This window comes from Argopecten irradians, chromosome 11, assembly GCF_041381155.1.
Source record: "Argopecten irradians isolate NY chromosome 11, Ai_NY, whole genome shotgun sequence".
In the NCBI taxonomy this organism is placed as follows: Eukaryota; Metazoa; Mollusca; class Bivalvia; order Pectinida; family Pectinidae; genus Argopecten; species Argopecten irradians.
Window position 1 is genome coordinate 4,447,675 of NC_091144.1, and position 27,539 is coordinate 4,475,213.

The window sequence follows — 27,539 nt, forward strand, 5'->3', positions numbered from 1 at the left end:
ACATTAAGGCAGGTGACCATTTATTAAAGGTGGACATTAAGGCAGGTGACCATTTATTAAAGGTGGACATTAAGGCAGGTGAGTTTATTAAAGGTGGACGTTAAGGCAGGTGACTATTTATTAAAGGTGGACGTTAAGGCAGGTGACCATTTATTAAAGGTGGACATTAAGGCAGGTGACCGTTTATTAAAGGTGGACATTAAGGCAGGTGACTGTTTATTAAAGGTGGACGCTAAGGCAGGTGACCATTTATTAAGGTGACCATTTATTAAAGGTGGACGTTAAGGCAGGTGACCATTTATTAAAGGTGGACGTTAAGGCAGGTGACCATTTATTAAAGGTGGACATTAAGGCAGGTGACCATTTATTAAAGGTGGACGTTAAGGCAGGTGACCATTTATTAAAGGTGACATTAAGGCAGGTGACTATTTATTAAAGGTGGACGTTAAGGCAGGTGACCATTTATTAAAGGTGGACGTTAAGGCAGGTGACTGTTTATTTTAATTGGCTGTTAAGGCAGACTTAACTGTCTTGAAGTCGGTGATAGCCAATAAATTATTTTATATTTGTACAACAGTTTGAACCACTCATTCATGACTGAGGACAACATGGCAGCCAGACGGACTTTACTGGGACAATCACACCGAGACCTGTATATATTGTACACACTGTTCCTGTGTAGTGTATGTTAAGGTTGTTATGTATTTTACTGGTCTATAGTCAGTGATATAATGAAGTATTCGGAGTACAGAACACTCCAACACTACAAACTTCAGTGGGAATATCAACCTAAAACTCTCCTACTGTTCATTGTCATTGTGTATCTCCTTACGTGTTTCCTTGTCTGCTCTGTGTACATTATAATATCGGTAAGTCAAGGTCAATCAAGGTCAGGAATGTACAACAACTCATGCATATCTACATGGGTTAACCAAGAACACTTTCAATTTATTCTTTATCCAATGGGGCAATGTCATTTAGAATCCTATCATAATGTATACAATACTACCAGTTCATACAGTGTACAAAATGTACACGTTTAGAAAAACCAGATACACTACACTATATATAATCATTGGATTCATATTCCTATGTCATTTTGGCAGCTGACATATAATTGATTCATTTTTAAAGGTTTTGAAATTTAGATAAGTTTTCTAATTAGTGTATATACATATAGTAAGTTGTTTGCTGATACAAAAGACCTTCAGTAATATAAACTCAAACTGTCAAACTATTACAACAGAACATACCTGTACACAATACAAACACTATACCTAATACAACTTACAATGTATCGTTTGAAATTCTCTCAACTGTGACTTAAAATATTTAGTGTTTTGTTTAACAATCTCTATGTAAATGTATAGCAAAGTGAAAGTAGACCTTACGCATGTATCTAATGTACAGCATTGGCAGTGTTGGAAGGGGAAAACATGGTTTTAATTCAGAGGTCCCGGCAGAGAACAAACTTTCTCTACACCATGATGGGGGCCGTAGTGATTTTTACTTGCTGGTATTGTCACCGAATGTATCTGATTGTTCAGGACATACTGGCTGACCCCTATAAAAGGCAGTCATTTTATGAGACTGGTCAGCGCCACCCCATTATCCTTGGGGTGTTGGTGTTCAGTGCCATATTCACAGTGTGTTCCCTTGTAGGGTCCTTCTACGTTGTTTTAGCGGTAGGTAACCATTTACTGAGTGGTCCTTCTACATTGTTTTAGTGGTAGGTAACCATTTACTGAGTGGTCCTTCTACGTTGTTTTAGAGGTAGGTAACCATTTACTGAGTGGTCCTTCTACGTTGTTTTAGAGGTAGGTAACCATTTACTGAGTGGTCCTTCTATGTTGTTTTAGAGGTAGGTAACCATTTACTGAGTGGTCCTTCTATGTTGTTTTAGCGGTAGGTAACCATTTACTGAGTGGTCCTTCTACGTTGTTTTAGTGGTAGGTAACCATTTACTGAGTGGTCCTTCTATGTTGTTTTAGCGGTAGGTAACCATTTACTGAGTGGTCCTTCTACGTTGTTTTAGCAGTAGGTAACCATTTACTGAGTGGTCCTTCTATGTTGTTTTAGCAGTAGGTAACCATTTACTGAGTGGTCCTTCTACGTTGTTTTAGCGGTAGGTATCCTTCTACTGAGTGGTCCTTCTATGTTGTTTTAGCGGTAGGTAACCATTTACTGAGTGGTCCTTCTACGTTGTTTTAGCAGTAGGTAACCATTTACTGAGTGGTCCTTCTACGTTGTTTTAGCGGTAGGTAACCATTTACTGAAGTGAGTGGTCCTTCTACGTTGTTTTAGCGGTAGGTAACCATTTACTGAGTGGTCCTTCTACGTTGTTTTAGAGGTAGGTAACCATTTAATGAGTGAGTGGTCCTTCTACGTTGTTTTAGCGGTAGGTAACCATTTACTGAGTGGTCCTTCTACGTTGTTTTAGCGGTAGGTAACCATTTACTGAGTGGTCCTTCTACGTTGTTTTAGCGGTAGGTAACCATTTACTGAGTGGTCCTTCTACGTTGTTTTAGCGGTAGGTAACCATTTACTGAGTGGTCCTTCTATGTTGTTTTAGCGGTAGGTAACCATTTACTGAGTGGTCCTTCTACGTTGTTTTAGCGGTAGGTAACCATTTACTGAGTGGTCCTTCTACGTTTGTTTTAGCGGTAGGTAACCATTTACTGAGTGGTCCTTCTACGTTGTTTTAGCGGTAGGTAACCATTTACTGAGTGGTCCTTCTATGTTGTTTTAGCGGTAGGTAACCATTTACTGAGTGGTCCTTCTACGTTGTTTTAGAGGTAGGTAACCATTTACTGAGTGGTCCTTCTACGTTGTTTTAGAGGTAGGTAACCATTTACTGAGTGGTCCTTCTACGTTGTTTTAGTGGTAGGTAACCATTTACTGAGTGGTCCTTCTACGTTGTTTTAGCGGTAGGTAACCATTTACTGAGTGGTCCTTCTACGTTGTTTTAGCGGTAGGTAACCATTTACTGAGTGGTCCTTCTATGTTGTTTTAGCGGTAGGTAACCATTTACTGAGTGGTCCTTCTACGTTGTTTTAGTGGTAGGTAACCATTTACTGAGTGGTCCTTCTACGTTGTTTTAGAGGTAGGTAACCATTTACTGAGTGGTCCTTCTACGTTGTTTTAGCGGTAGGTAACCATTTACTGAGTGGTCCTTCTACGTTGTTTTAGAGGTAGGTAACCATTTACTGAGTGGTCCTTCTACGTTGTTTTAGCGGTAGGTAACCATTTACTGAGTGGTCCTTCTACGTTGTTTTACTGAGTGATCCTTCTACGTTGTTTTAGCGGTAGGTAACCATTTACTGAGTGGTCCTTCTACGTTGTTTTAGAGGTAGGTAACCATTTACTGAGTGGTCCTTCTATGTTGTTTTAGAGGTAGGTAACCATTTACTGAGTGGTCCTTCTATGTTGTTTTAGAGGTAGGTAACCATTTACTGAGTGGTCCTTCTACGTTGTTTTAGCGGTAGGTAACCATTTACTGAGTGGTCCTTCTACGTTGTTTTAGCGGTAGGTAACCATTTACTGAGTGGTCCTTCTATGTTGTTTTAGCGGTAGGTAACCATTTACTGAGTGGTCCTTCTACGTTGTTTTAGAGGTAGGTAACCATTTACTGAGTGGTCCTTCTATGTTGTTTTAGCGGTAGGTAACCATTTACTGAGTGGTCCTTCTATGTTGTTTTAGCGGTAGGTAACCATTTACTGAGTGGTCCTTCTACGTTGTTTTAGGGTAGGTAACCATTTACTGAGTGGTCCTTCTACGTTGTTTTAGAGGTAGGTAACCATTTACTGAGTGGTCCTTCTACGTTGTTTTAGCGGTAGGTAACCATTTACTGAGTGGTCCTTCTACGTTGTTTTAGCGGTAGGTAACCATTTACATTTTCTAGTTGAGTGTAGGTCCTTTACTGTTGTTTCTAGTTGTTTTAGCGTAGGTAACCATTTACTGAGTGGTCCTTCTACGTTGTTTTAGTGGTAGGTAACCATTTACTGAGTGGTCCTTCTACGTTGTTTTAGGGTAGGTAACCATTTACTGAGTGGTCCTTCTATGTTGTTTTAGAGGTAGGTAACCATTTACTGAGTGGTCCTTCTACGTTGTTTTAGAGGTAGGTAACCATTTACTGAGTGGTCCTTCTACTGTTGTTTTAGTAGGTAGGTAACCATTTACTGAGTGGTCCTTCTACGTTGTTTTAGCGGTAGGTAACCATTTACTGAGTGGTCCTTCTATGTTGTTTTAGCGGTAGGTAACCATTTACTGAGTGGTCCTTCTATGTTGTTTTAGCGGTAGGTAACCATTTACTGAGTGGTCCTTCTACGTTGTTTTAGCGGTAGGTAACCATTTACTGAGTGGTCCTTCTACGTTGTTTTAGTGGTAGGTAACCATTTACTGAGTGGTCCTTCTACGTTGTTTTAGCGGTAGGTAACCATTTACTGAGTGGTCCTTCTATGTTGTTTTAGCAGTAGGTAACCATTTACTGAGTGGTCCTTCTACGTTGTTTTAGCGGTAGGTAACCATTTATGTGGTCCTTCTACGTTGTTTTAGAGGTAGGTAACCATTTACTGAGTGGTCCTTCTATGTTGTTTTAGCGGTAGGTAACCATTTACGTTGTTTTACTGAGTGGTCCTTCTATGTTGTTTTAGCGGTAGGTAACCATTTACTGAGTGGTCCTTCTACGTTGTTTTAGCGGTAGGTAACCATTTACTGAGTGGTCCTTCTATGTTGTTTTAGAGGTAGGTAACCATTTACTGAGTGGTCCTTCTACGTTGTTTTAGAGGTAGGTAACCATTTACTGAGTGGTCCTTCTACGTTGTTTTAGAGGTAGGTAACCATTTACTGAGTGGTCCTTCTACGTTGTTTTAGCGGTAGGTAACCATTTACTGAGTGGTCCTTCTACGTTGTTTTAGCGGTAGGTAACCATTTACTGAGTGGTCCTTCTACGTTGTTTTAGCGGTAGGTAACCATTTACTGAGTGGTCCTTCTACGTTGTTTTAGCGGTAGGTAACCATTTACTGAGTGGTCCTTCTACGTTGTTTTAGCGGTAGGTAACCATTTACTGAGTGGTCCTTCTACGTTGTTTTAGCGGTAGGTAACCATTTACTGAGTGGTCCTTCTAGTTGTTTTAGTGGTAGGTAACCATTTACTGAGTGGTCCTTCTACGTTGTTTTAGCGGTAGGTAACCATTTACTGAGTGGTCCTTCTACGTTGTTTTAGAGGTAGGTAACCATTTACTGAGTGGTCCTTCTACGTTGTTTTAGAGGTAGGTAACCATTTACTGAGTGGTCCTTCTATGTTGTTTTAGCGGTAGGTAACCATTTACTGAGTGGTCCTTCTATGTTGTTTTAGCGGTAGGTAACCATTTACTGAGTGGTCCTTCTACGTTGTTTTAGTGGTAGGTAACCATTTACTGAGTGGTCCTTCTACGTTGTTTTAGCGGTAGGTAACCATTTACTGAGTGGTCCTTCTACGTTGTTTTAGAGGTAGGTAACCATTTACTGAGTGGTCCTTCTATGTTGTTTTAGAGGTAGGTAACCATTTACTGAGTGGTCCTTCTATGTTGTTTTAGCGGTAGGTAACCATTTACTGAGTGGTCCTTCTACGTTGTTTTAGTGGTAGGTAACCATTTACTGAGTGGTCCTTCTATGTTGTTTTAGCGGTAGGTAACCATTTACTGAGTGGTCCTTCTATGTTGTTTTAGAGGTAGGTAACCATTTACTGAGTGGTCCTTCTACGTTGTTTTAGCGGTAGGTAACCATTTACTGAGTGGTCCTTCTACGTTGTTTTAGAGGTAGGTAACCATTTACTGAGTGGTCCTTCTATGTTGTTTTAGAGGTAGGTAACCATTTACTGAGTGGTCCTTCTATGTTGTTTTAGAGGTAGGTAACCATTTACTGAGTGGTCCTTCTATGTTGTTTTAGCGGTAGGTAACCATTTACTGAGTGGTCCTTCTACGTTGTTTTAGCGGTAGGTAACCATTTACTGAGTGGTCCTTCTACGTTGTTTTAGCGGTAGGTAACCATTTACTGAGTGGTCCTTCTACGTTGTTTTAGCGGTAGGTAACCATTTACTGAGTGGTCCTTCTACGTTGTTTTAGCGGTAGGTAACCATTTACTGAGTGGTCCTTCTATGTTGTTTTAGCGGTAGGTAACCATTTACTGAGTGGTCCTTCTATGTTGTTTTAGCAGTAGGTAACCATTTACTGAGTGGTCCTTCTACGTTGTTTTAGCGGTAGGTAACCATTTACTGAGTGGTCCTTCTATGTTGTTTTAGTGGTAGGTAACCATTTACTGAGTGGTCCTTCTATGTTGTTTTAGAGGTAGGTAACCATTTACTGAGTGGTCCTTCTATGTTGTTTTAGCGGTAGGTAACCATTTACTGAGTGGTCCTTCTACGTTGTTTTAGCGGTAGGTAACCATTTACTGAGTGGTCCTTCTATGTTGTTTTAGCGTAGGTAACCATTTACTGAGTGGTCCTTCTACGTTGTTTTAGCGGTAGGTAACCATTTACTGAGTGGTCCTTCTACGTTGTTTTAGCGGTAGGTAACCATTTACTGAGTGGTCCTTCTACGTTGTTTTAGCGGTAGGTAACCATTTACTGAGTGGTCCTTCTACGTTGTTTTAGTGGTAGGTAACTATTTACTGAGTGGTCCTTCTATGTTGTTTTAACGGTAGGTAACCATTTACTGAAGTGCAGTGGTCCTTCTACGTTGTTTTAGCAGTAGGTAACCATTTACTGAAGTGAGTGGTCCTTCTACGTTGTTTTAGCGGTAGGTAACCATTTACTGAGTGGTCCTTCTACGTTGTTTTAGAGGTAGGTAACCATTTACTGAGTGGTCCTTCTACGTTGTTTTAGCGGTAGGTAACCATTTACTGAGTGGTCCTTCTACGTTGTTTTAGCGGTAGGTAACCATTTACTGAGTGGTCCTTCTACGTTGTTTTAGCGGTAGGTAACCATTTACTGAGTGGTCCTTCTACGTTGTTTTAGCGGTAGGTAACCATTTACCGAGTGGTCCTTCTACGTTGTTTTAGCGGTAGGTAACCATTCACTAAGTATTGTATTTTGGTTTTATCAGTACTTGTCTATAGTAACCATTCAATAAGTATTGTATTTTGGTTTTATCAGTACTTGTCTATAGTAACCATTTACTAGGTATTGTATTTTGGTTTTATCAGTACTTGTCTATAGTAACCATTTACTAGGTATTGTATTTTGGTTTTATCAGTACTTGTCTATAGTAACCATTTACTAGGTATTGTATTTTGGTTTTATCAGTACTTGTCTATAGTAACCATTTACTAGGTATTGTATTTTGGTTTTATCAGTACTTGTCTATAGTAACCATTTACTGAGTATTGTATTTTGGTTTTATCAGTACTTGTCTATAGTAACCATTCACTAAGTATTGTATTTTGGTTTTATCAGTACTTGTCTATAGTAACCATTTCACTAGGTATTGTATTTTGGTTTTATCAGTACTTGTCTATAGTAACCATTCACTAAGTATTGTATTTTGGTTTTATCAGTACTTGTCTATAGTAACCATTCACTAAGTATTGTATTTTGGTTTTATCAGTACTTGTCTATAGTAACCATTCACTAGGTATTGTATTTTGGTTTTATCAGTACTTGTCTATAGTAACCATTTACTAAGTATTGTATTTTGGTTTTATCAGTACTTGTCTATAGTAACCATTCACTAAGTATTGTATTTTGGTTTTATCAGTACTTGTCTATAGTAACCATTCACTAAGTATTGTATTTTGGTTTTATCAGTACTTGTCTATAGTAACCATTCACTAAGTATTGTATTTTGGTTTTATCAGTACTTGTCTATAGTAACCATTCACTAAGTATTGTATTTTGGTTTTATCAGTACTTGTCTATAGTAACCATTCACTAAGTATTGTATTTTGGTTTTATCAGTACTTGTCTATAGTAACCATTTACTAGGTATTGTATTTTGGTTTTATCAGTACTTGTCTATAGTAACCATTCACTAAGTATTGTATTTTGGTTTTATCAGTACTTGTCTATAGTAACCATTCACTAAGTATTGTATTTTGGTTTTATCAGTACTTGTCTATAGTAACCATTCACTAAGTATTGTATTTTGGTTTTATCAGTACTTGTCTATAGTAACCATTCACTAGGTATTGTATTTTGGTTTTATCAGTACTTGTCTATAGTAACCATTCACTAAGTATTGTATTTTGGTTTTATCAGTACTTGTCTATAGTAACCATTTACTAGGTATTGTATTTTGGTTTTATCAGTACTTGTCTATAGTAACCATTCACTAAGTATTGTATTTTGGTTTTATCAGTACTTGTCTATAGTAACCATTCACTAAGTATTGTATTTTGGTTTTATCAGTACTTGTCTATAGTAACCATTTCACTAGGTATTGTATTTTGGTTTTATCAGTACTTGTCTATAGTAACCATTCACTAGGTATTGTATTTTGGTTTTATCAGTACTTGTCTATAGTAACCATTCACTAAGTATTGTATTTTGGTTTTATCAGTACTTGTCTATAGTAACCATTTACTAGGTATTGTATTTTGGTTTTATCAGTACTTGTCTATAGTAACCATTCACTAAGTATTGTATTTTGGTTTTATCAGTACTTGTCTATAGTAACCATTCACTAGGTATTGTATTTTGGTTTTATCAGTACTTGTCTATAGTAACCATTCACTAAGTATTGTATTTTGGTTTTATCAGTACTTGTCTATAGTAACCATTCACTAAGTATTGTATTTTGGTTTTATCAGTACTTGTCTATAGTAACCATTCACTAAGTATTGTATTTTGGTTTTATCAGTACTTGTCTATAGTAACCATTCACTAGGTATTGTATTTTGGTTTTATCAGTACTTGTCTATAGTAACCATTCACTAAGTATTGTATTTTGGTTTTATCAGTACTTGTCTATAGTAACCATTTCACTAGGTATTGTATTTTGGTTTTATCAGTACTTGTCTATAGTAACCATTCACTAGTATTGTATTTTGGTTTTATCAGTACTTGTCTATAGTAACCATTCACTAGGTATTGTATTTTGGTTTTATCAGTACTTGTCTATAGTAACCATTCACTAGGTATTGTATTTTGGTTTTATCAGTACTTGTCTATAGTAACCATTTACTAAGTATTGTATTTTGGTTTTATCAGTACTTGTCTATAGTAACCATTCACTAGTATTGTATTTTGGTTTTATCAGTACTTGTCTATAGTAACCATTTACTAGGTATTGTATTTTGGTTTTATCAGTACTTGTCTATAGTAACCATTCACTAAGTATTGTATTTTGGTTTTATCAGTACTTGTCTATAGTAACCATTCACTAAGTATTGTATTTTGGTTTTATCAGTACTTGTCTATAGTAACCATTCACTAAGTATTGTATTTTGGTTTTATCAGTACTTGTCTATAGTAACCATTTACTAGGTATTGTATTTTGGTTTTATCAGTACTTGTCTATAGTAACCATTCACTAAGTATTGTATTTTGGTTTTATCAGTACTTGTCTATAGTAACCATTCACTAAGTATTGTATTTTGGTTTTATCAGTACTTGTCTATAGTAACCATTCACTAAGTATTGTATTTTGGTTTTATCAGTACTTGTCTATAGTAACCATTCACTAGGTATTGTATTTTGGTTTTATCAGTACTTGTCTATAGTAACCATTCACTAAGTATTGTATTTTGGTTTTATCAGTACTTGTCTATAGTAACCATTCACTAGGTATTGTATTTTGGTTTTATCAGTACTTGTCTATAGTAACCATTCACTAAGTATTGTATTTTGGTTTTATCAGTACTTAGTCTATAGTCTTGTCTAGTAACCATTCACTAGGTATTGTATTTTGGTTTTATCAGTACTTGTCTATAGTAACCATTTCACTAAGTATTGTATTTTGGTTTTATCAGTACTTGTCTATAGTAACCATTCACTAAGTATTGTATTTTGGTTTTATCAGTACTTGTCTATAGTAACCATTCACTAAGTATTGTATTTTGGTTTTATCAGTACTTGTCTATAGTAACCATTTACTAAGTATTGTATTTTGGTTTTATCAGTACTTGTCTATAGTAACCATTCACTAAGTATTGTATTTTGGTTTTATCAGTACTTGTCTATAGTAACCATTCACTAAGTATTGTATTTTGGTTTTATCAGTACTTGTCTATATAGTAACCATTCACTAAGTATTGTATTTTGGTTTTATCAGTACTTGTCTATAGTAACCATTCACTAAGTATTGTATTTTGGTTTTATCAGTACTTGTCTATAGTAACCATTCACTAAGTATTGTATTTTGGTTTTATCAGTACTTGTCTATAGTAACCATTCACTAGGTATTGTATTTTGGTTTTATCAGTACTTGTCTATAGTAACCATTCACTAAGTATTGTATTTTGGTTTTATCAGTACTTGTCTATAGTAACCATTCACTAGTATTGTATTTTGGTTTTATCAGTACTTGTCTATAGTAACCATTCACTAGGTATTGTATTTTGGTTTTATCAGTACTTGTCTATAGTAACCATTCACTAAGTATTGTATTTTGGTTTTATCAGTACTTGTCTATAGTAACCATTACTAGTATTGTATTTTGGTTTTATCAGTACTTGTCTATAGTAACCATTCACTAGGTATTGTATTTTGGTTTTATCAGTACTTGTCTATAGTAACCATTCACTAAGTATTGTATTTTGGTTTTATCAGTACTTGTCTATAGTAACCATTCACTAAGATGTATTGTATTTTGGTTTTATAGTAGTATCTTGTCTATAGTAACCATTCACTAAGTATTGTATTTTGGTTTTATCAGTACTTGTCTATAGTAACCATTCACTAAGTATTGTATTTTGGTTTTATCAGTACTTGTCTATAGTAACCATTCACTAAGTATTGTATTTTGGTTTTATCAGTACTTGTCTATAGTAACCATTCATACTAAGTATTGTATTTTGGTTTTATCAGTACTTGTCTATAGTAACCATTCACTAAGTATTGTATTTTGGTTTTATCAGTACTTGTCTATAGTAACCATTCACTAAGTATTGTATTTTGGTTTTATCAGTACTTGTCTATAGTAACCATTTACTAGGTATTGTATTTTGGTTTTATCAGTACTTGTCTATAGTAACCATTCACTAAGTATTGTATTTTGGTTTTATCAGTACTTGTCTATAGTAACCATTCACTAGGTATTGTATTTTGGTTTTATCAGTACTTGTCTATAGTAACCATTCACTAGGTATTGTATTTTGGTTTTATCAGTACTTGTCTATAGTAACCATTCACTAAGTATTGTATTTTGGTTTTATCAGTACTTGTCTATAGTAACCATTCACTAGTATTGTATTTTGGTTTTATCAGTACTTGTCTATAGTAACCATTCACTAAGTATTGTATTTTGGTTTTATCAGTACTTGTCTATAGTAACCATTCACTAGGTATTGTATTTTGGTTTTATCAGTACTTGTCTATAGTAACCATTCACTAGGTATTGTATTTTGGTTTTATCAGTACTTGTCTATAGTAACCATTTACTAGGTATTGTATTTTGGTTTTATCAGTACTTGTCTATAGTAACCATTCACTAGGTATTGTATTTTGGTTTTATCAGTACTTGTCTATAGTAACCATTCACTAGTATTGTATTTGGTATTGTTTTTGTTTTATCAGTACTTGTCTATAGTAACCATTCACTTATGTTTTTGTTCGTTTGTATTTTGGTTTTATCAGTACTTGTCTATAGTAACCATTCACTAGGTATTGTATTTTGGTTTTATCAGTACTTGTCTATAGTAACCATTCACTAGTATTGTATTTTGGTTTTATCAGTACTTGTCTATAGTAACCATTCACTAGGTATTGTATTTTGGTTTTATCAGTACTTGTCTATAGTAACCATTCACTAGTATTGTATTTTGGTTTTATCAGTACTTGTCTATAGTAACCATTCACTAGGTATTGTATTTTGGTTTTATCAGTACTTGTCTATAGTAACCATTCACTAAGTATTGTATTTTGGTTTTATCAGTACTTGTCTATAGTAACCATTTACTAGGTATTGTATTTTGGTTTTATCAGTACTTGTCTATAGTAACCATTCACTAAGTATTGTATTTTGGTTTTATCAGTACTTGTCTATAGTAACCATTCACTAGGTATTGTATTTTGGTTTTATCAGTACTTGTCTATAGTAACCATTTACTAGGTATTGTATTTTGGTTTTATCAGTACTTGTCTATAGTAACCATTCACTAAGTATTGTATTTTGGTTTTATCAGTACTTGTCTATAGTAACCATTTACTAGGTATTGTATTTTGGTTTTATCAGTACTTGTCTATAGTAACCATTACTAGTATTGTATTTTGGTTTTATCAGTACTTGTCTATAGTAACCATTACTAGTATTGTATTTTGGTTTTATCAGTACTTGTCTATAGTAACCATTTACTGGTATTGTATTTTGGTTTTATCAGTACTTGTCTATAGTAACCATTACTAGGTATTGTATTTTGGTTTTATCAGTACTTGTCTATAGTAACCATTACTAAGTATTGTATTTTGGTTTTATCAGTACTTGTCTATAGTAACCATTACTAGGTATTGTATTTTGGTTTTATCAGTACTTGTCTATAGTAACCATTCACTAGGTATTGTATTTTGGTTTTATCAGTACTTGTCTATAGTAACCATTCACTAAGTATTGTATTTTGGTTTTATCAGTACTTGTCTATAGTAACCATTCACTAAGTATTGTATTTTGGTTTTATCAGTACTTGTCTATAGTAACCATTCACTAGGTATTGTATTTTGGTTTTATCAGTACTTGTCTATAGTAACCATTCACTAAGTATTGTATTTTGGTTTTATCAGTACTTGTCTATAGTAACCATTTACTAAGTATTGTATTTTGGTTTTATCAGTACTTGTCTATAGTAACCATTCACTAAGTATTGTATTTTGGTTTTATCAGTACTTGTCTATAGTAACCAAGACTAAGTATTGTATTTTGGTTTTATCAGTACTTGTCTATAGTAACCATTTACTAGGTATTGTATTTTGGTTTTATCAGTACTTGTCTATAGTAACCATTCACTAGGTATTGTATTTTGGTTTTATCAGTACTTGTCTATAGTAACCATTCACTAAGTATTGTATTTTGGTTTTATCAGTACTTGTCTATAGTAACCATTCACTAAGTATTGTATTTTGGTTTTATCAGTACTTGTCTATAGTAACCATTTACTAAGTATTGTATTTTGGTTTTATCAGTACTTGTCTATAGTAACCATTCACTAAGTATTGTATTTTGGTTTTATCAGTACTTGTCTATAGTAACCATTCACTAAGTATTGTATTGTATTTTGGTTTTATCAGTACTTGTCTATAGTAACCATTTACTAAGTATTGTATTTTGGTTTTATCAGTACTTGTCTATAGTAACCATTCACTAAGTATTGTATTTTGGTTTTATCAGTACTTGTCTATAGTAACCATTCACTAAGTATTGTATTTTGGTTTTATCAGTACTTGTCTATAGTAACCATTCACTAAGTATTGTATTTTGGTTTTATCAGTACTTGTCTATAGTAACCATTCACTAAGTATTGTATTTTGGTTTTATCAGTACTTGTCTATAGTAACCATTCACTAGGTATTGTATTTTGGTTTTATCAGTACTTATCTAGTAACCACTTCACAGGTAATCAATGTGTATCATGAATATAAAAACTGATGAAAACATCATTTTGTTACTTTCCTAACATCATTTTGTTACTTTCCTAGCTAAACATGACTTTATCAATATATTGTATTTTATGTTTATATTGAAAAGATAGGTATTAGTCTGTATTGGCTAAATACTTGATTTTTCTCCTGGTTTCCAAAGGTTCGTGTCTGGTCCTGCTGTTTTAATGTTTGTGAATCAAACTGAATCAACTAAAATATATTACCATATCTTTACAATTATTTACAGTAGCTTTTTAGTTCTTTTTTCTGTTTAACAGCCGTTAATCATCAGATGCTGGAGCCATATGAGAAAATATTGTCCAATCAAAATCAAGAGAAGAACCTTCTGCTTTTGCAACTTTGCCCGAAGACGATTGGTTAAAATTCTCAAGTCTATATATGACAGTCAAACCCAATGGCAGCCCCTGAGTCCTGGTAATCTGGAGGAACAGACGAAGACTTGTATCATGTTGATAAAGAACGAAACTTGTACAACACTGGAGTGCGATCAGATTGAGTACGCTCTGGTCGGGAGCTCAGCCGAGGGGCTCGGCAAGTCGTACGTCCTTGACCTACAGAACAGTTACAAAGACCAATGGTGTCGCTTCCTGTTACGTTTTTTCTGTTGTTGTCTTCCTTGCAATACCTCTTTTTCATGTTTACGAACAGACATCGATGTCATTATGAAATACAATGACAGAGCCTCACAGAACTCTTATAAACCTTCAATTAGATATCACAGTAAAACGAAAACATCAATTAAAACCGACCAATCACAGAGTCTGTTTAATCTAGAAGAATGTACACATTCCCCGGGATTTACTAAAGTCGTTCTAAATGCAGATGTTCCAAAATCTCTCGCAGCATCTTGGCAGAATTTCTGCAAATCTTCTTCAAATGGCAAGTCATATCTCTCCTCATCAGTGATTAGAAAAGGTGTGTTTGATTCGGTCAATTCTATAGATGAACACAGCCTGCCAGCCTCACGCATTTTTGGACCGTTGAAACATCCTCCCTTCATAGAACTAGAAACAAAAGGACCTGCGGTCAAACTGACCCTGTCTCCTATTGGTCAAGCTTGGTACTGGAATGAAAACCAGAAATTTGTTATCTTTGAAGCTGACCTAGTTTTTGGGATCCATAGCCATAAACCTTGGCCACCATGTGCCCAGGGATGGGCTAGTCGTTCACGCTTCTGGCCATCACCAACAGACATTGCACACCTAACAGGAAGTGGATATGTTCTTGTGGCAAAGTCATCCAAAACTTCCGAAGGTCATGAAAATGACCTTGAATGGTTAATATCTTTCCCTCATTGTGAGACTTACCTTAGTAGTCGTATACCACGAGTGGCACGAGCTTGTTACCTGGCATTGAAGATCATCCTCAAAGATCATCTCACATATGTATGTGAGAGTCTCAAAACGTACCAGCTTAAAACTGTGCTGTTCTGGGAACTCGAAAAACATCCATTGGAATTCTGGGATATAGGTAACATTGAGGAATGTTTTCTGTGTCTGTTTGATGCGTTTAGGGTGTGTATAGAGAGAAGACATTGCCCAAGTTACTGGCTGGAGGACCATAATCTGTTATACGACTGTGACCAACACGAGCTAACTGAACTTCTCTTGGTCCTTACAAAGATCAGGTCCAACCCAGCACCATATGTTGAAGATCTCGGCAGCATGTGGTGTTAAAACATTCAAACTAATGTCAAATGTGTCATGAAACTGTTACACAATTACAAAAACTGTTACCCAGTTACAAAAACTCTCAAACAGTCACAAAAACTGTTACCCAGTTACAAAAACTGTCACACAGTCACGAAAACTGTCACACAGTCACAAAAACTGTTACACAAATGCCTACAGAAGCAATTAGCTAACTCCAATAACAAATATTTTCACTTTAAACCTTCCAACCCACCATTTTTGTGCTGTGGTCCTGCAGCTATTTTAAGAGGAAGGGCAGACTTCACGGTCTTATTGAAAACTATACATACGGGCAACATACATTTTGAAATTAAAATGATTTTCTAAACTATTTACACCTTTCTGCATGTAAAGAAACTAAGGGATGTTAAAAGTAGTGAGATATGAACAGTGATCAGTGCAACATCGGAAGTGATTACATATTATTGAAAATGAAGTAACTATAGGGTATACATGTACATGTAGTATTTAATTTAATACACTCCAACCCTCCCTCTCACCCTCTGTCTTTCTCTCTCTCATATAAGTATGTATACATTATGTATATGCCATTTTGTGTTACTTGTTATGTTAGTAATTATAATTCTGTAGGGAGAGGGCTTCATATCAGTTGGAAAACGTGCCTAATTCCAATTTTACAATAAAATATGTTTAACTCAATGTATATAATTTTATTGTTATAGTGAAAAATGTAAACACTTTTGTTATTACTTTACAGAATACTACCTCTCCATGGTGTCTCAGAGTCCAACCCACTTGAGCTAGTTTTAAGGTACTGTCAATACTGAATACTTAGGTTGATGGTTATCTTCTGAGAACTGCGGCTAACAGCTTTACCTATTACATCCAAACATGACAATGGCTATAAATTGCATCTTTACATATTACAATTACAGAGTTGTGAGTGAAACTTGCATTTTTTCTCTGGAAAACAATCAAAGATAAAATGTCAAATGATTTTGATAATAGGCAAAAAGACGTGGTTTGATCAAAGTAAAACAGAGGATCTCAGAATTTGTTCCTGAACGAAAAAAATTTAAACATTGACACGCGTACACAGTCTGTAACAACAGAATGTAGAGAACGAGCTCTAACACGTGACATGCATGTATTCTGTGAAAAAACCCGAGGTACAGGCCAATAGGGGAAGCGGGGATGAAACAAGGGGAATTAAGAAGCTTAAGAAGCAAGGGGAATTAAGAAGCTTAAGAAGCATTATTACCCTTATAGCTGTACTATTGAGTATTTGTGATTATAACCTTACTTGTGGCTCACTTTTACCCTGAACATGAACTACTGGCCTGATTTAAGTATTGTGTCGAATATCCCACTGTCGATACATTGTTAGTTCCGTGTGGTGAGCACGAGAACTGCATGCGCTTCTTCCGCATCCGACATCACCACGTGACAAGAGTCAACGGCGGTGTTACATGTATACACAGTACCCGGGTAGTTCCTTTTTAATTGTGTTTTACAAGTTACATGTAGACTAATACAGTGTTTTGTTCAGCTGATCATACAATGTACATGTACGTGTAAAATTAAAGCGGATGGACAAAGTGCGTTTCGGGTGGATATAATCACAGGAATCTGATAATTATTTACAGTTTAAAGGATTTTCAAAGAATCCTTCATCCACCTGTACAAGGCAACCAAGAGCACGCCTCAGTGGCATGGACAGTGAACACTATAAAGGACACAATTACCATAAAGAAAACGTGCAAAGGCGAGCAACCAGGTCAATTAATTCCATCAGAAACAAAAATTATCCAGCACGACTGATGGACCTCGGCTTACCATCACTAGTCGTTAGGCCTACATCATCCTCGATACTCCAGGGCTTCTGATCACTTACGATCTCTACACCCCTGGACTATCTCACAGTGAAATTGAAGGCAGCTCAGCGGAAAACATTTGACCAATCACGGGCTAGCAAATATTTCATTTGAAGACTACAGAGAGAGCGACGCCTAACATCAAAGCCACAGAGTCAACCACAGTGTACCGTTATACGGCTCTTTTGATGTACATCAAATGACTAAGTTACCTGTTCTATTCTGTTGCCTCCAGTTTTACTATGAGATGGTCCAGGGGTGTAGAGATCGTAAGTGATCGGAACCCCTGGAATATCGAGGATGCACTGACGTATGCCGCCGAAGACACGAAGCAACACACCCCACCTATACAATCGGCATCAAGGGAGCATTCATGAATGCCGTCAAATCGTTATATAATGACGTCAGACGTGCAGTACGCTTGAACAATAACGTCACAGATTGGTTCAACGTCACACGTGGCGTGAAACAAGGATGTAACATTCGCCTGCCCTGTTTTCTGTATACGTGAACGATCTGGCGAGCGACATTAATGCTCTAGAGTGTGGTGTTGAATATGATATCGCTCCAAATGTACGCGGATGTCATCGCGCTGCTAGCAACTAACGAAATTTCACTTCAGCGCATGCTTCAATGCATAAAATGGTGCATAAAGTGGCAACTCTTAATCAATCAAGAAAAAAACGAAACTAATCCTCTTTCGAAATCCTTCATGCCAGCGTTCGTCTTTTAATTTTCGTTGTGGTGACCTTGATATAGGATTTATGGATCGCTACCGATATTCAGGATTCTGGTTTACGGAATATCTGGATTTGGCCGCATCAAACAGAGCCCTTAGTGCGTTGATAACTAAAACAAGATGTGCTGGAGGGATGTCACTAGGAGTTTTCAAACAACTTACCACGTCACTTATGGAACCTGTACTTTTCTATTGTGCTGGAATTTGGGGTCATAACAAATACAGTTTTATCCAAACAGTTCAAAATCGAGCATGTAGAATTTTCCTTGGAACGGGTAAAAACGGCTCCAATATCACAGCTAGAGGTGACCTTGGATGGAACTCTTGTGAAGTGAACCAAAAAGTCGAAATATGCAGACTATGGTTTAATTTAAAACATTTGAATGAAAATAGATTACCTAAAAGTATTCATAACTTGTCCTAAGCGGTCAATAGAAGTTGGGAAAACAGAGTGGTCAAACTATTGAGTGATAATTATAACTTTGAACAACTACTTACGAATGTTCATATATTATATGCTAAAGAATGCGTAAAATTAGTTAAACATCATTTCACTAATACCGATAATGATAACTGGAAAAAAGAGTTATTCAATGAAAAAAATTGTTTAAATGGTAAAACCGATTGTATAAAACTAGTAATTATACTGAAGCATATGCTTCCTATATCATGGATTTTAGACATAGACAGGTGTTAGATATATTTCTCAGTGGTAATTTAAAGCTGAATATAGAAACAGGTCGGTATTCTCGTCCTAAGGTACTTTTAGAAAACAGACTTTGCACATTATGTAACTTAAACTGTGTTGAAGATTAATGTCATTTTTAATTGTAGGTGATTTTTATTCAGATTTACGAAGAAATCTTCTTACTTTTGCTGAATCAATTATCAAGATAAACTATTTTTAATGAATGAAGGCAATCTTCAAAATATTTTAGCAAGTACAGCTTATAAAATGTACAAACTATAGATATCAGTGTCTCGTAAGCCTTTATGTTATAGCTAGGCTGGGTGTCAATTTTAAATTTGAATATTTTGTACAGTACTTTGTTGTTTTATGTAAATTGACATGTGACACTTTAATAAAATATATTGTATTGTATTGTATAAAGAAATGGGGACTACACGTAAGTTACATCAACCTGATTCATCATCCATCGAAACTTAAAATAGTTCTTCTTATTGATCCAATATTTACAGTCAAATCAGAAACAGGTATTAGAAACTAAGCCACATGTCGGGTGATGTGACGGGCTAGAAAGGAGAGACGTCCAACATCTTTTTTATTAGAATTTATCAATAACTGCATAGTGAACTCGTAGTAGAATCCAGCTTTAGAAGTTCAAGAATATCCATTATAAAGGTGTTAGCTTCATAAGTTAAATCAGGTCAAAAAAAACCATGTACATTGTAAAATGTCCGTAATATACATTGTACTTTGATTTTGAATTTGATTTTGCAACGAGAACACGATAAGTTCAAACAATGTCAGTGAAATGGTTAACAAAGATAATCATGTATATGTAAATGTACATTCATATTCGGCTTCGGGAACTTTTTTAAAACCACATGTGTATATGGGGTGACAGCACCGTGAGCATTAACGACACTTTATGAAATGTAAACTGTTACAAAACTGTATATTGGGAATCGGTATTATCATATAACATGCTTGCCAACCCTCCCTATTTTGGAGGGAAACTCTCGATTTTGAACCCTTATTTAAAGCCATTTTAGCAAGCCCAAATTATTTAATATTCAAAATGTCACAAATGGTATTTTTCCACTATTAAAAAATAGGAGAAGACGATTTAGTATTTTCTTCTATTACAAAAGTTACTTACTTTACACCATTACCACCATTGAAAAGTTTGAGCTTCTAATTTTCCTTCAAGTTAAAAATATGAAAAATAATTAATTGCATCCCGAAAAAATTCCGTGGCACTATATTCTATATGAAATGAAGTACTGATTGCGCATGCACCAAAGGCGAAATAAATTATTTTATATTATTTTTTGTGTTAATTAGGCATATATATACACGATTAAACACAGATTATTGTTCGAATGATGAATATCATTTATGCTCTGTCGGCGGTGGAGCATCTTTAATGTTCAAAATGTCAAAAATCTGACTATACCATCAGAAAGAACAGGTCAAAATATGCAAAAATCAGTCTTTAATTTCTTCATGTGAGTTACTTAGTGGACTTTCTTGAGGTTAAAAGTTTAAACACGTGAATTACTCCCATGAGAATTTCAAAAAGTTGCAATTTGGCAAGTATGATATAAAAGACAACAACATAAGATACATAAAAATTGTTTGGAAGAGTGTACATTTACACGGTTATCTTGTCTTTGTAACGTAAACTTCATTGTATGTACGTACATGCACAGTTTATATTACCCCTTTTTTAAAACTCAAGTTAAGCGGAGTATTTTTTAAAACTCAAGTTAAGCGGAGTATTAGTTGTAACCTTTTAATACTATAGATGCAATCCGTGCGTAAATAATATCCTTATAAGGAAACATGCGTAGCATTCCTTCACGTGACATGTGACCCTTGACCGAATTTCTCAATGGGTCAGTCAACCCGGTGTGGTGTACATGTCAATCAAACTCCAGTTACGTGACATCAGTCCATCAATCAAGAACGTACACACGTGTGTAATGCTGACATGTACACATTTATAAGGAAATTGGAATCCACATCCGTGATCAAATTAAAACACGCAAAATGATATACGCAGTACTTTTAATTGTTAAACTTTTCTCTGCGTCAGGGATTATCAAGGACGTTATGCCTTACATGTACTTATAAATCCTTAGATTTTATCAAAGAAAAAAGGAAAATATTTTACATATATACTGTATGCTAAATAAAATCAGGATAGAATCATGTACTATGATATTAAATTTGATCTCTGATTTTATAGACCAAGGACGCAAATCAATATATTTACGTCTCGCTCATAAATCCTTGTTATACACACATCGTACATTTTACTTTTCGTGCTTCTTTTCTATGCTATTTTACTGTAGATATGTATTTTATCTATTTTGTTCGATAAATGATAAGACACAACGTTTGTTGAGTGACATTCCTTATTACATGTATCTCTATTTATAAGTATTAAAGCTACAGTTTATGCATCCCGCGTTTGATATTCAACATCTGATATAGCACAGTATTAACTTTTTTTTGAAGGAAACATTATAAGGAGAAATCTCCTATAATCAAGGACGTACACATATCCTTGATCTCATTAAACTGAGATAAGAAATACAGAAGCGCGGTCGCAATATGTGGGAATACATATATATATGTGTGTACTGAAATGTTTACACATACATGTACCACTATGTGCCTACATCAGCTTCTCAGCAGGTCAGAAACACTGTGTTATATTAGAAATCATTTGCTGAAATTTAATCCTTTCATTTTACCGCTCGCCAGTTACTAAGTAGATCCAAAGTGTTTTGGGTTTTTTCTTTTTTTTTTTTTTTTGCTTTCAGACATACCCTTCCCTAAAATTTTCCTTATATACATTTTTCATGTATTTTTACCGTTTACAGAGTTTTTACACTCATGGAAACACTAAACCCCACCACCAATGCAAAGAATACATGTATTATATTTGTGCCAGTCTAAAGACTAATATACATGTACAGTCAAAGGGAGGTAATTCAAGTTAACTTTAAATATTTGACCCTAAATAATGCTGGATGCATCCAAAAAGTATAAAATATCCATCAATTAATAAGCTTACTTTAAAAACATATCAATATCTTTAAGAATTTAAATGATGAGAATCCAGAAAATGAAAATAGTTCAGATATGCTTGATCAATATACTGAAGAATTGGAAAATCTCAAAAAAGATTAATTAAAAGGTAGAATGAAGTAAATCCCTTTGGATTGAAGCAGGGGAAAAACCAAGTAAATACTTCCTTAGTTTAGAAAAGAGAAACTATGTCAATAAGACAATTACTAAGCTGATTGATAACTCTGGTAAAGAAATTATAAAACAAGAATCTAGAAATTTGTTTGTAGATTTTACAATAACCTTTATAGTTCTAGGGATGATACCCTAGAAGATGTTAACCTTGAACATTTATTACATGTAGACTCTGAAAATTCTCCTCCCAGGTTAAACCCCTGAGGAAGAGGATGATCTAAGGGAAATAACTCTTAGAGAAGCAGGTATAGTTTTAAATAATATGAAAAATAATAAGTCTCCTGGTACAGATGGATTCACTGCAGAATTTTTCAAATTTTTCTGGAAGGATCTGGGCAAACTGTTAGTAAATAGTCTAAATTATGCCTACAAGAAACATAATTTATCAATAACTCAAAACAGGGAATAATTACACTATTGCCAAAGGGCAACAAACCTAGAGAATACTTGAAAAATTACAGACCAATTACATTGCTGGAACAAACCCTAAATACAACATATAAAATAGCTTCAGGATGTATTGCTGGAAGAATAAAAACAAAATTAAATGAATTAATACATGAAAATCAAAAGGGTTTTCTTAGAGGTAGAAATATTGCAGACAATACCAGACAATTATATGATGTAATGCATTCTGCGAATGAAAAAAACTTCCAGGATTGTTGCTTTTGATTCCTTATCATGGAAATTCTTATACAATGTTCTGACTTATTTTAATTTCAAAGAAAGTGCAATTAGATGGATAAAGCTATTCAATAATGATCCTAAAGTATGTATATTGCAAAGTGGCGGTTTTCCTCTTTTTTCCCCCAATTCAACGAGGGTGTAGACAAGGGGATCCTATCGCACCATATTTATTTATTTTATGTGCTGAAATAATGGCAATTATGATGAGAAACAATAAGGATATAAAAGGATTGAAAATTGAAGGTAATGAATTCAAACTCATGCAATTTGCTGATGATACTAGCCTTACTCTTGACAGAACTGAAAAATCTCTAAGATGTACATTAAATCTCCTTGACCAGTTTGCCAAATTCTCTGGTTTAAAACCCAATATTGAAAAAAAAACTCAAGCTATTTGGTTTGGTTCCAAGACAAGATGTAAAGAGAAAATTAATATGTACAGAACACAATTTACAATGGAGTAGTGATACATTTGTAGTGTTGGGTGTAAAATTTAGTACTGACCTGAAGGATATGCCAGACTTAAATTTTAATGAAAAAATATCTGAGATTGAACGTCTTCTAGCTCAGTGGTCCAAGCGACATTTGACTGTAATTGGTAGAATAACAGTTGTTAAATCACTAGCTATATCCAAGATAGTTCATTTGATTTTAAGTATTCCAAGTCCATCAGACTTACTAATTAGAAGGATGAACAAAATTATTTACTCATATATATGGAATGGGTCTATTGATAGAATAGCTAGAACTACTTTATCTCAGGCATATGATATGGGAGGACTCAAAATGTTGAACTTGGATTATTTCTGTAAGTCTTTAAAACTTACTTGGATTAAAAAATTGTGTTTATCAGAGTCATTATGGCGTCACTTGATTTTGGAGAGTATACCTCATCCAAATTTAGGACTAGCAGGAGCTGGTAATGATTACTTTCAAATATGCTCTGATAAGATGTCCAATCTTTTTTGGAAAGAAGTTTTTAAAGACTTAAGTATTTTTTGTAATAAAGTACCTTTGAAGGACACAGCAATTTTTAATGAACCTTTGTGGTATAATTCATTAATCAGAGTTGGTAACAACAGCATTTTTCACAAAGAATGGACACAACATGGAGTTTATACTATTAATGATTTATTTGATTGTTCTACTGGTAAATTGTATTCATATGAAAGATTTTGTGAAGATAACTATTTCCATCCACCATTTACTACATTTGAAGGAATAAAAAAGGCAGTTATAAAATGTTGGCCTAATTTAAAAGAGTTAAGTCTGCCGACAGCAATATCTGAATGGCCCAATGCTCTTGAAACTATATTTAAAGATATCAAGGGACATAGAAATATATATAACACATTTTTATCTAGCTCTTTTAAGAAGCCAAAAGCTGTTCTGAAATGGAATGCAAGTATAGGTGAAAAAAGTGACACTTGGTGGAAAAAATATTTATATTAACAATGAAAATAACTAAAGATACTGGCCTTAGATGGTTTCAATATAGATTTTTACATAGAATATTGCCTACTTATTATATTTTTACATAAGATACATATAGCTGACTCTCCATTCTGCAGTTATTGTTGTAAATACGATGAAACGTACAAACATATATTTTCAGAGTGTAGTGTTGTTAAAAGATTTTTGAAGGAGTTGAAAGAGTGGCTGGTACCTTATTTCTTGGAAGATCTAGATTTTGAAAATGTTAGATTTGGAAATGTAAAGGCAAGCCCATCCTCTAACCACATAATCCTTTAGTTAAAAAGATATATATATACTTCAAAATTCAAAAGCAAATTTTTAAGTCTGAAAGTTTTTATAGATATTATTTTACAATACTATAAATCAGAAAAAACTTATATATAATAAGAAAAGGTTTTTGGATAGAGGGGATCCATTCCTACTATTATTAGGGGAAATCCCCCAGAGGACAGTTCTTAACTGTGCTATATACAAAATATTCTTGCTTTCATGTACATTGTTTTTATGTTGAAAAGATATATTTGTTAGTATAGTGATTGGTTTCACTTTTCTGAAGTTTGTAAAATTCTGATACAGTCTGTAAGTGTTGAAATGTTTGTATTGTCATGTTTTAGTCTATTAAATGAAACAGTAATAAGGTAAAGATGATTATAGATATCTAGTTCACCTATATGTTCAGGTCTTTTGAAGTTATGTAGAATACAACATATATATATATATATATACATATATCAGATGAGTAAAAATGAAAGTAGTATTAACATGTCTATATCATTTGTGCAGTCCCTTATCTTTTACTTGAGCTCAAAATATGTATCATATTTGTAAAGTATTGGTATCACCATTAATTATACTTGTACTAGATGACATATATATATATATATATATATATATATATTTTATTAATTGTCTTTGCTGAAATAATGCCTTGTATGTAGTGTCTTGTTATCAGCAATTTTATTTCATGATTTCCAATTTGCAAAAGAATGTATTATGTAATGTCTTATGAATGTATTGTTGATGTACATGTGTTCACAATGAAAACCAATAAAAATTAAATGATAATAATAAAAAAAAAAATAAAAAAAATAAGCTTAGTTTATCACACATGTACATTTATAATGGCATGATAAAATTGTTATTGGTTAGACAGGAGAGACTGAATAATTACATTATAGGGCTTCTTACTTCATATTGTGTCTGATGGCAGGGGCCTAGTTAACAGGCCTGTAGCATAATCATTTAATACATGTACAAATAATGGTTTTGATAGCTATGGAAAATTGATCAATCAAATGAAATCTGTGATATACATGTACCTTATTTATTCTGTATAATTCTATAAAAAAGATATGTCTTCTGTAGAATGTCTGCATTATACTGTATGTCTCAGATCTTGTCATCATCAGAAACATGTTACAGTATCTAAGATAATAAACAATATACTATATGTATGACAGAAATCAGATTGGTGGCAGATGAGTGGTTTAGATATACATGTACATGTCCCGATATAATACCAAAGATAGGTCAAGGTCATTCATTTTAACAAACTTGGTAGCCCTTCGTCCTAGTATGCTATATTTCAATACGCGAAGCTATTAACAAAAATGTTTACAGATTTTGGACTATATGACCCCTGTGACGTTAAATGAAGGTCAGGGTCATTCACTTGAACACACTTGGTGGCTCCTCAGTTATTCACAAGAAGTTGTTTAAAGATTTTAGCCTATTTGATCCCTGTGTCTTGAATGAAGGTCAAGGTCATTTATATTAACATACTTGGTATATCGTCATTCCAGCATGCTACAGGCCAAATATGAAGTCTCTAGACAACTTAGTTATTGACAAGATTTTGTTTAAATATTTAAGCCTATTAGACCCGTTTAACCTTGAATGACATCAAAGATCATTTATTTAAACAAACTTGGTAGCCTTTCATTCCTGCTTGTTACAGGCCCATTATGAGGTCTCTAGTCCTGTTATGGATTCAAAAGAAGATATTTAAAGATTTTAGCCTACATTTTATTTCACCCCTCTGATCTTGAATGATGGTCAAGGTCATTCATTTGAACAAACTTTATCCCAGCATGCTACAGGCCAAATATCAGTAATGTAGGCCTTTCGCATATTGAGGAGATGCTGTTTGAATGAAAAGTTTAAAGGACAATGGAACATGATATCTGTATATCATCATGACCTTTTGGTCAGATGACCTAAAAATTCCAGCGAGCAGGAACAGCTGAAAGGAACTTGGTTTATCACACAGATACCAAATTCCTATTTCAAAGACCTTGACCTTTGACCTACAAACATGGTAATTAGTCCCTAGCAAGCAACTACTTTCTCTCATTTTTACCCACATCAAGAACGACCTTTGATTCATTGAACTTTAAGGCTGTCATTTATATCCAGACTTGATAACCAAGGAGTCATGATGATAACAGACCAGTGCTTCTCACTGTCTGAGAAAGGTCCTGATGGTAACAGACCAGTGCTTCTCACTGTCTGAGAAAGGTCCTGATGGTAACAGACCAGTGCTTCTCACTGTCTGAGAAAGGTCCTGATGATAACAGACCACTCACTGTCTGAGAAAGGTCCTGATGATAACAGACCACTCACTGTCTGAGAAAGGTCCTGATGATAACAGACCATTCACTGTCTGAGAAAGGTCCTGATGATAACAGACCACTCACTGTCTGAGAAAGGTCCTGATGATAACAGACCAGTACTTCTCACTGTCTGAGAAAGGTCCTGATGATAACAGACCACTCACTGTCTGAGAAAGGTCCTGATGATAACAGACCAGTGCTTCTCACTGTCTGAGAAAGGTCCTGATGGTAACAGACCATTCACTGTCTGAGAAAGGTCCTGATGATAACAGACCAGTACTTCTCACTGTCTGAGAAAGGTCCTGATGATAACAGACCATTCACTGTCTGAGAAAGGTCCTGATGATAACAGATCAGTGCTTCTCACTGTCTGAGAAAGGTCCTGATGGTAACAGACCACTCACTGTCTGAGAAAGGTCCTGATGGTAACAGACCACTCACTGTCTGAGAAAGGTCCTAATGATAACAGACCAATGCTTCTCACTGTCTGAGAAAGGTCCTTATGATAACAGACCAATGCTTCTCACTGTCTGAGAAAGGTCCTGATGGTAACAGACCATTCACTGTCTGAGAAAGGTCCTGATGACAACAGACCACTCACTGTCTGAGAAAGGTCCTGATGATAACAGACCACTCACTGTCTGAGAAAGGTCCTGATGATAACAGACCACTCACTGTCTGAGAAAGGTCCTGATGATAACAGACCAGTGCTTCTCACTGTCTGAGAAAGGTCCTGATGATAACAGACCAGTGCTT

General features: G+C 34.7%; 1 protein-coding gene across 2 annotated transcripts; it reads left to right on the forward strand.

The window, feature by feature from the left end:
• Positions 1–617: 617 nt before the first annotated feature.
• Positions 618–16,136, forward strand: LOC138334331 (cyclic GMP-AMP synthase-like receptor 2). Of its 2 annotated transcripts, none has more exons than XM_069282981.1 (2): positions 618–869; positions 14,043–16,136. In XM_069282981.1, exons 1-2 carry the CDS (start codon positions 732–734, stop codon positions 15,459–15,461), a joined length of 1,557 nt encoding a protein of 518 aa, XP_069139082.1. In that variant the 5' UTR covers positions 618–731; the 3' UTR covers positions 15,462–16,136. The 2 variants fall into 2 exon arrangements, with proteins under 2 accessions (XP_069139082.1, XP_069139081.1); XM_069282980.1 differs by lacking the exon at positions 618–869 and adding an exon at positions 1,377–1,685.
• Positions 16,137–27,539: the final 11,403 nt, after the last annotated feature.

Bases quoted from the DNA above. Each gene is read 5' to 3' on its own strand.
- LOC138334331 (XM_069282980.1), top strand. From the start codon at position 1,437: ATGGTTTTAATTCAGAGGTCCCGGCAGAGAACAAACTTTCTCTACACC. The intron at 1,686-14,042 runs GTAGGTAACCAT...TCTGTTTAACAG, and splicing joins CCTTCTACGTTGTTTTAGCG to CCGTTAATCATCAGATGCTG.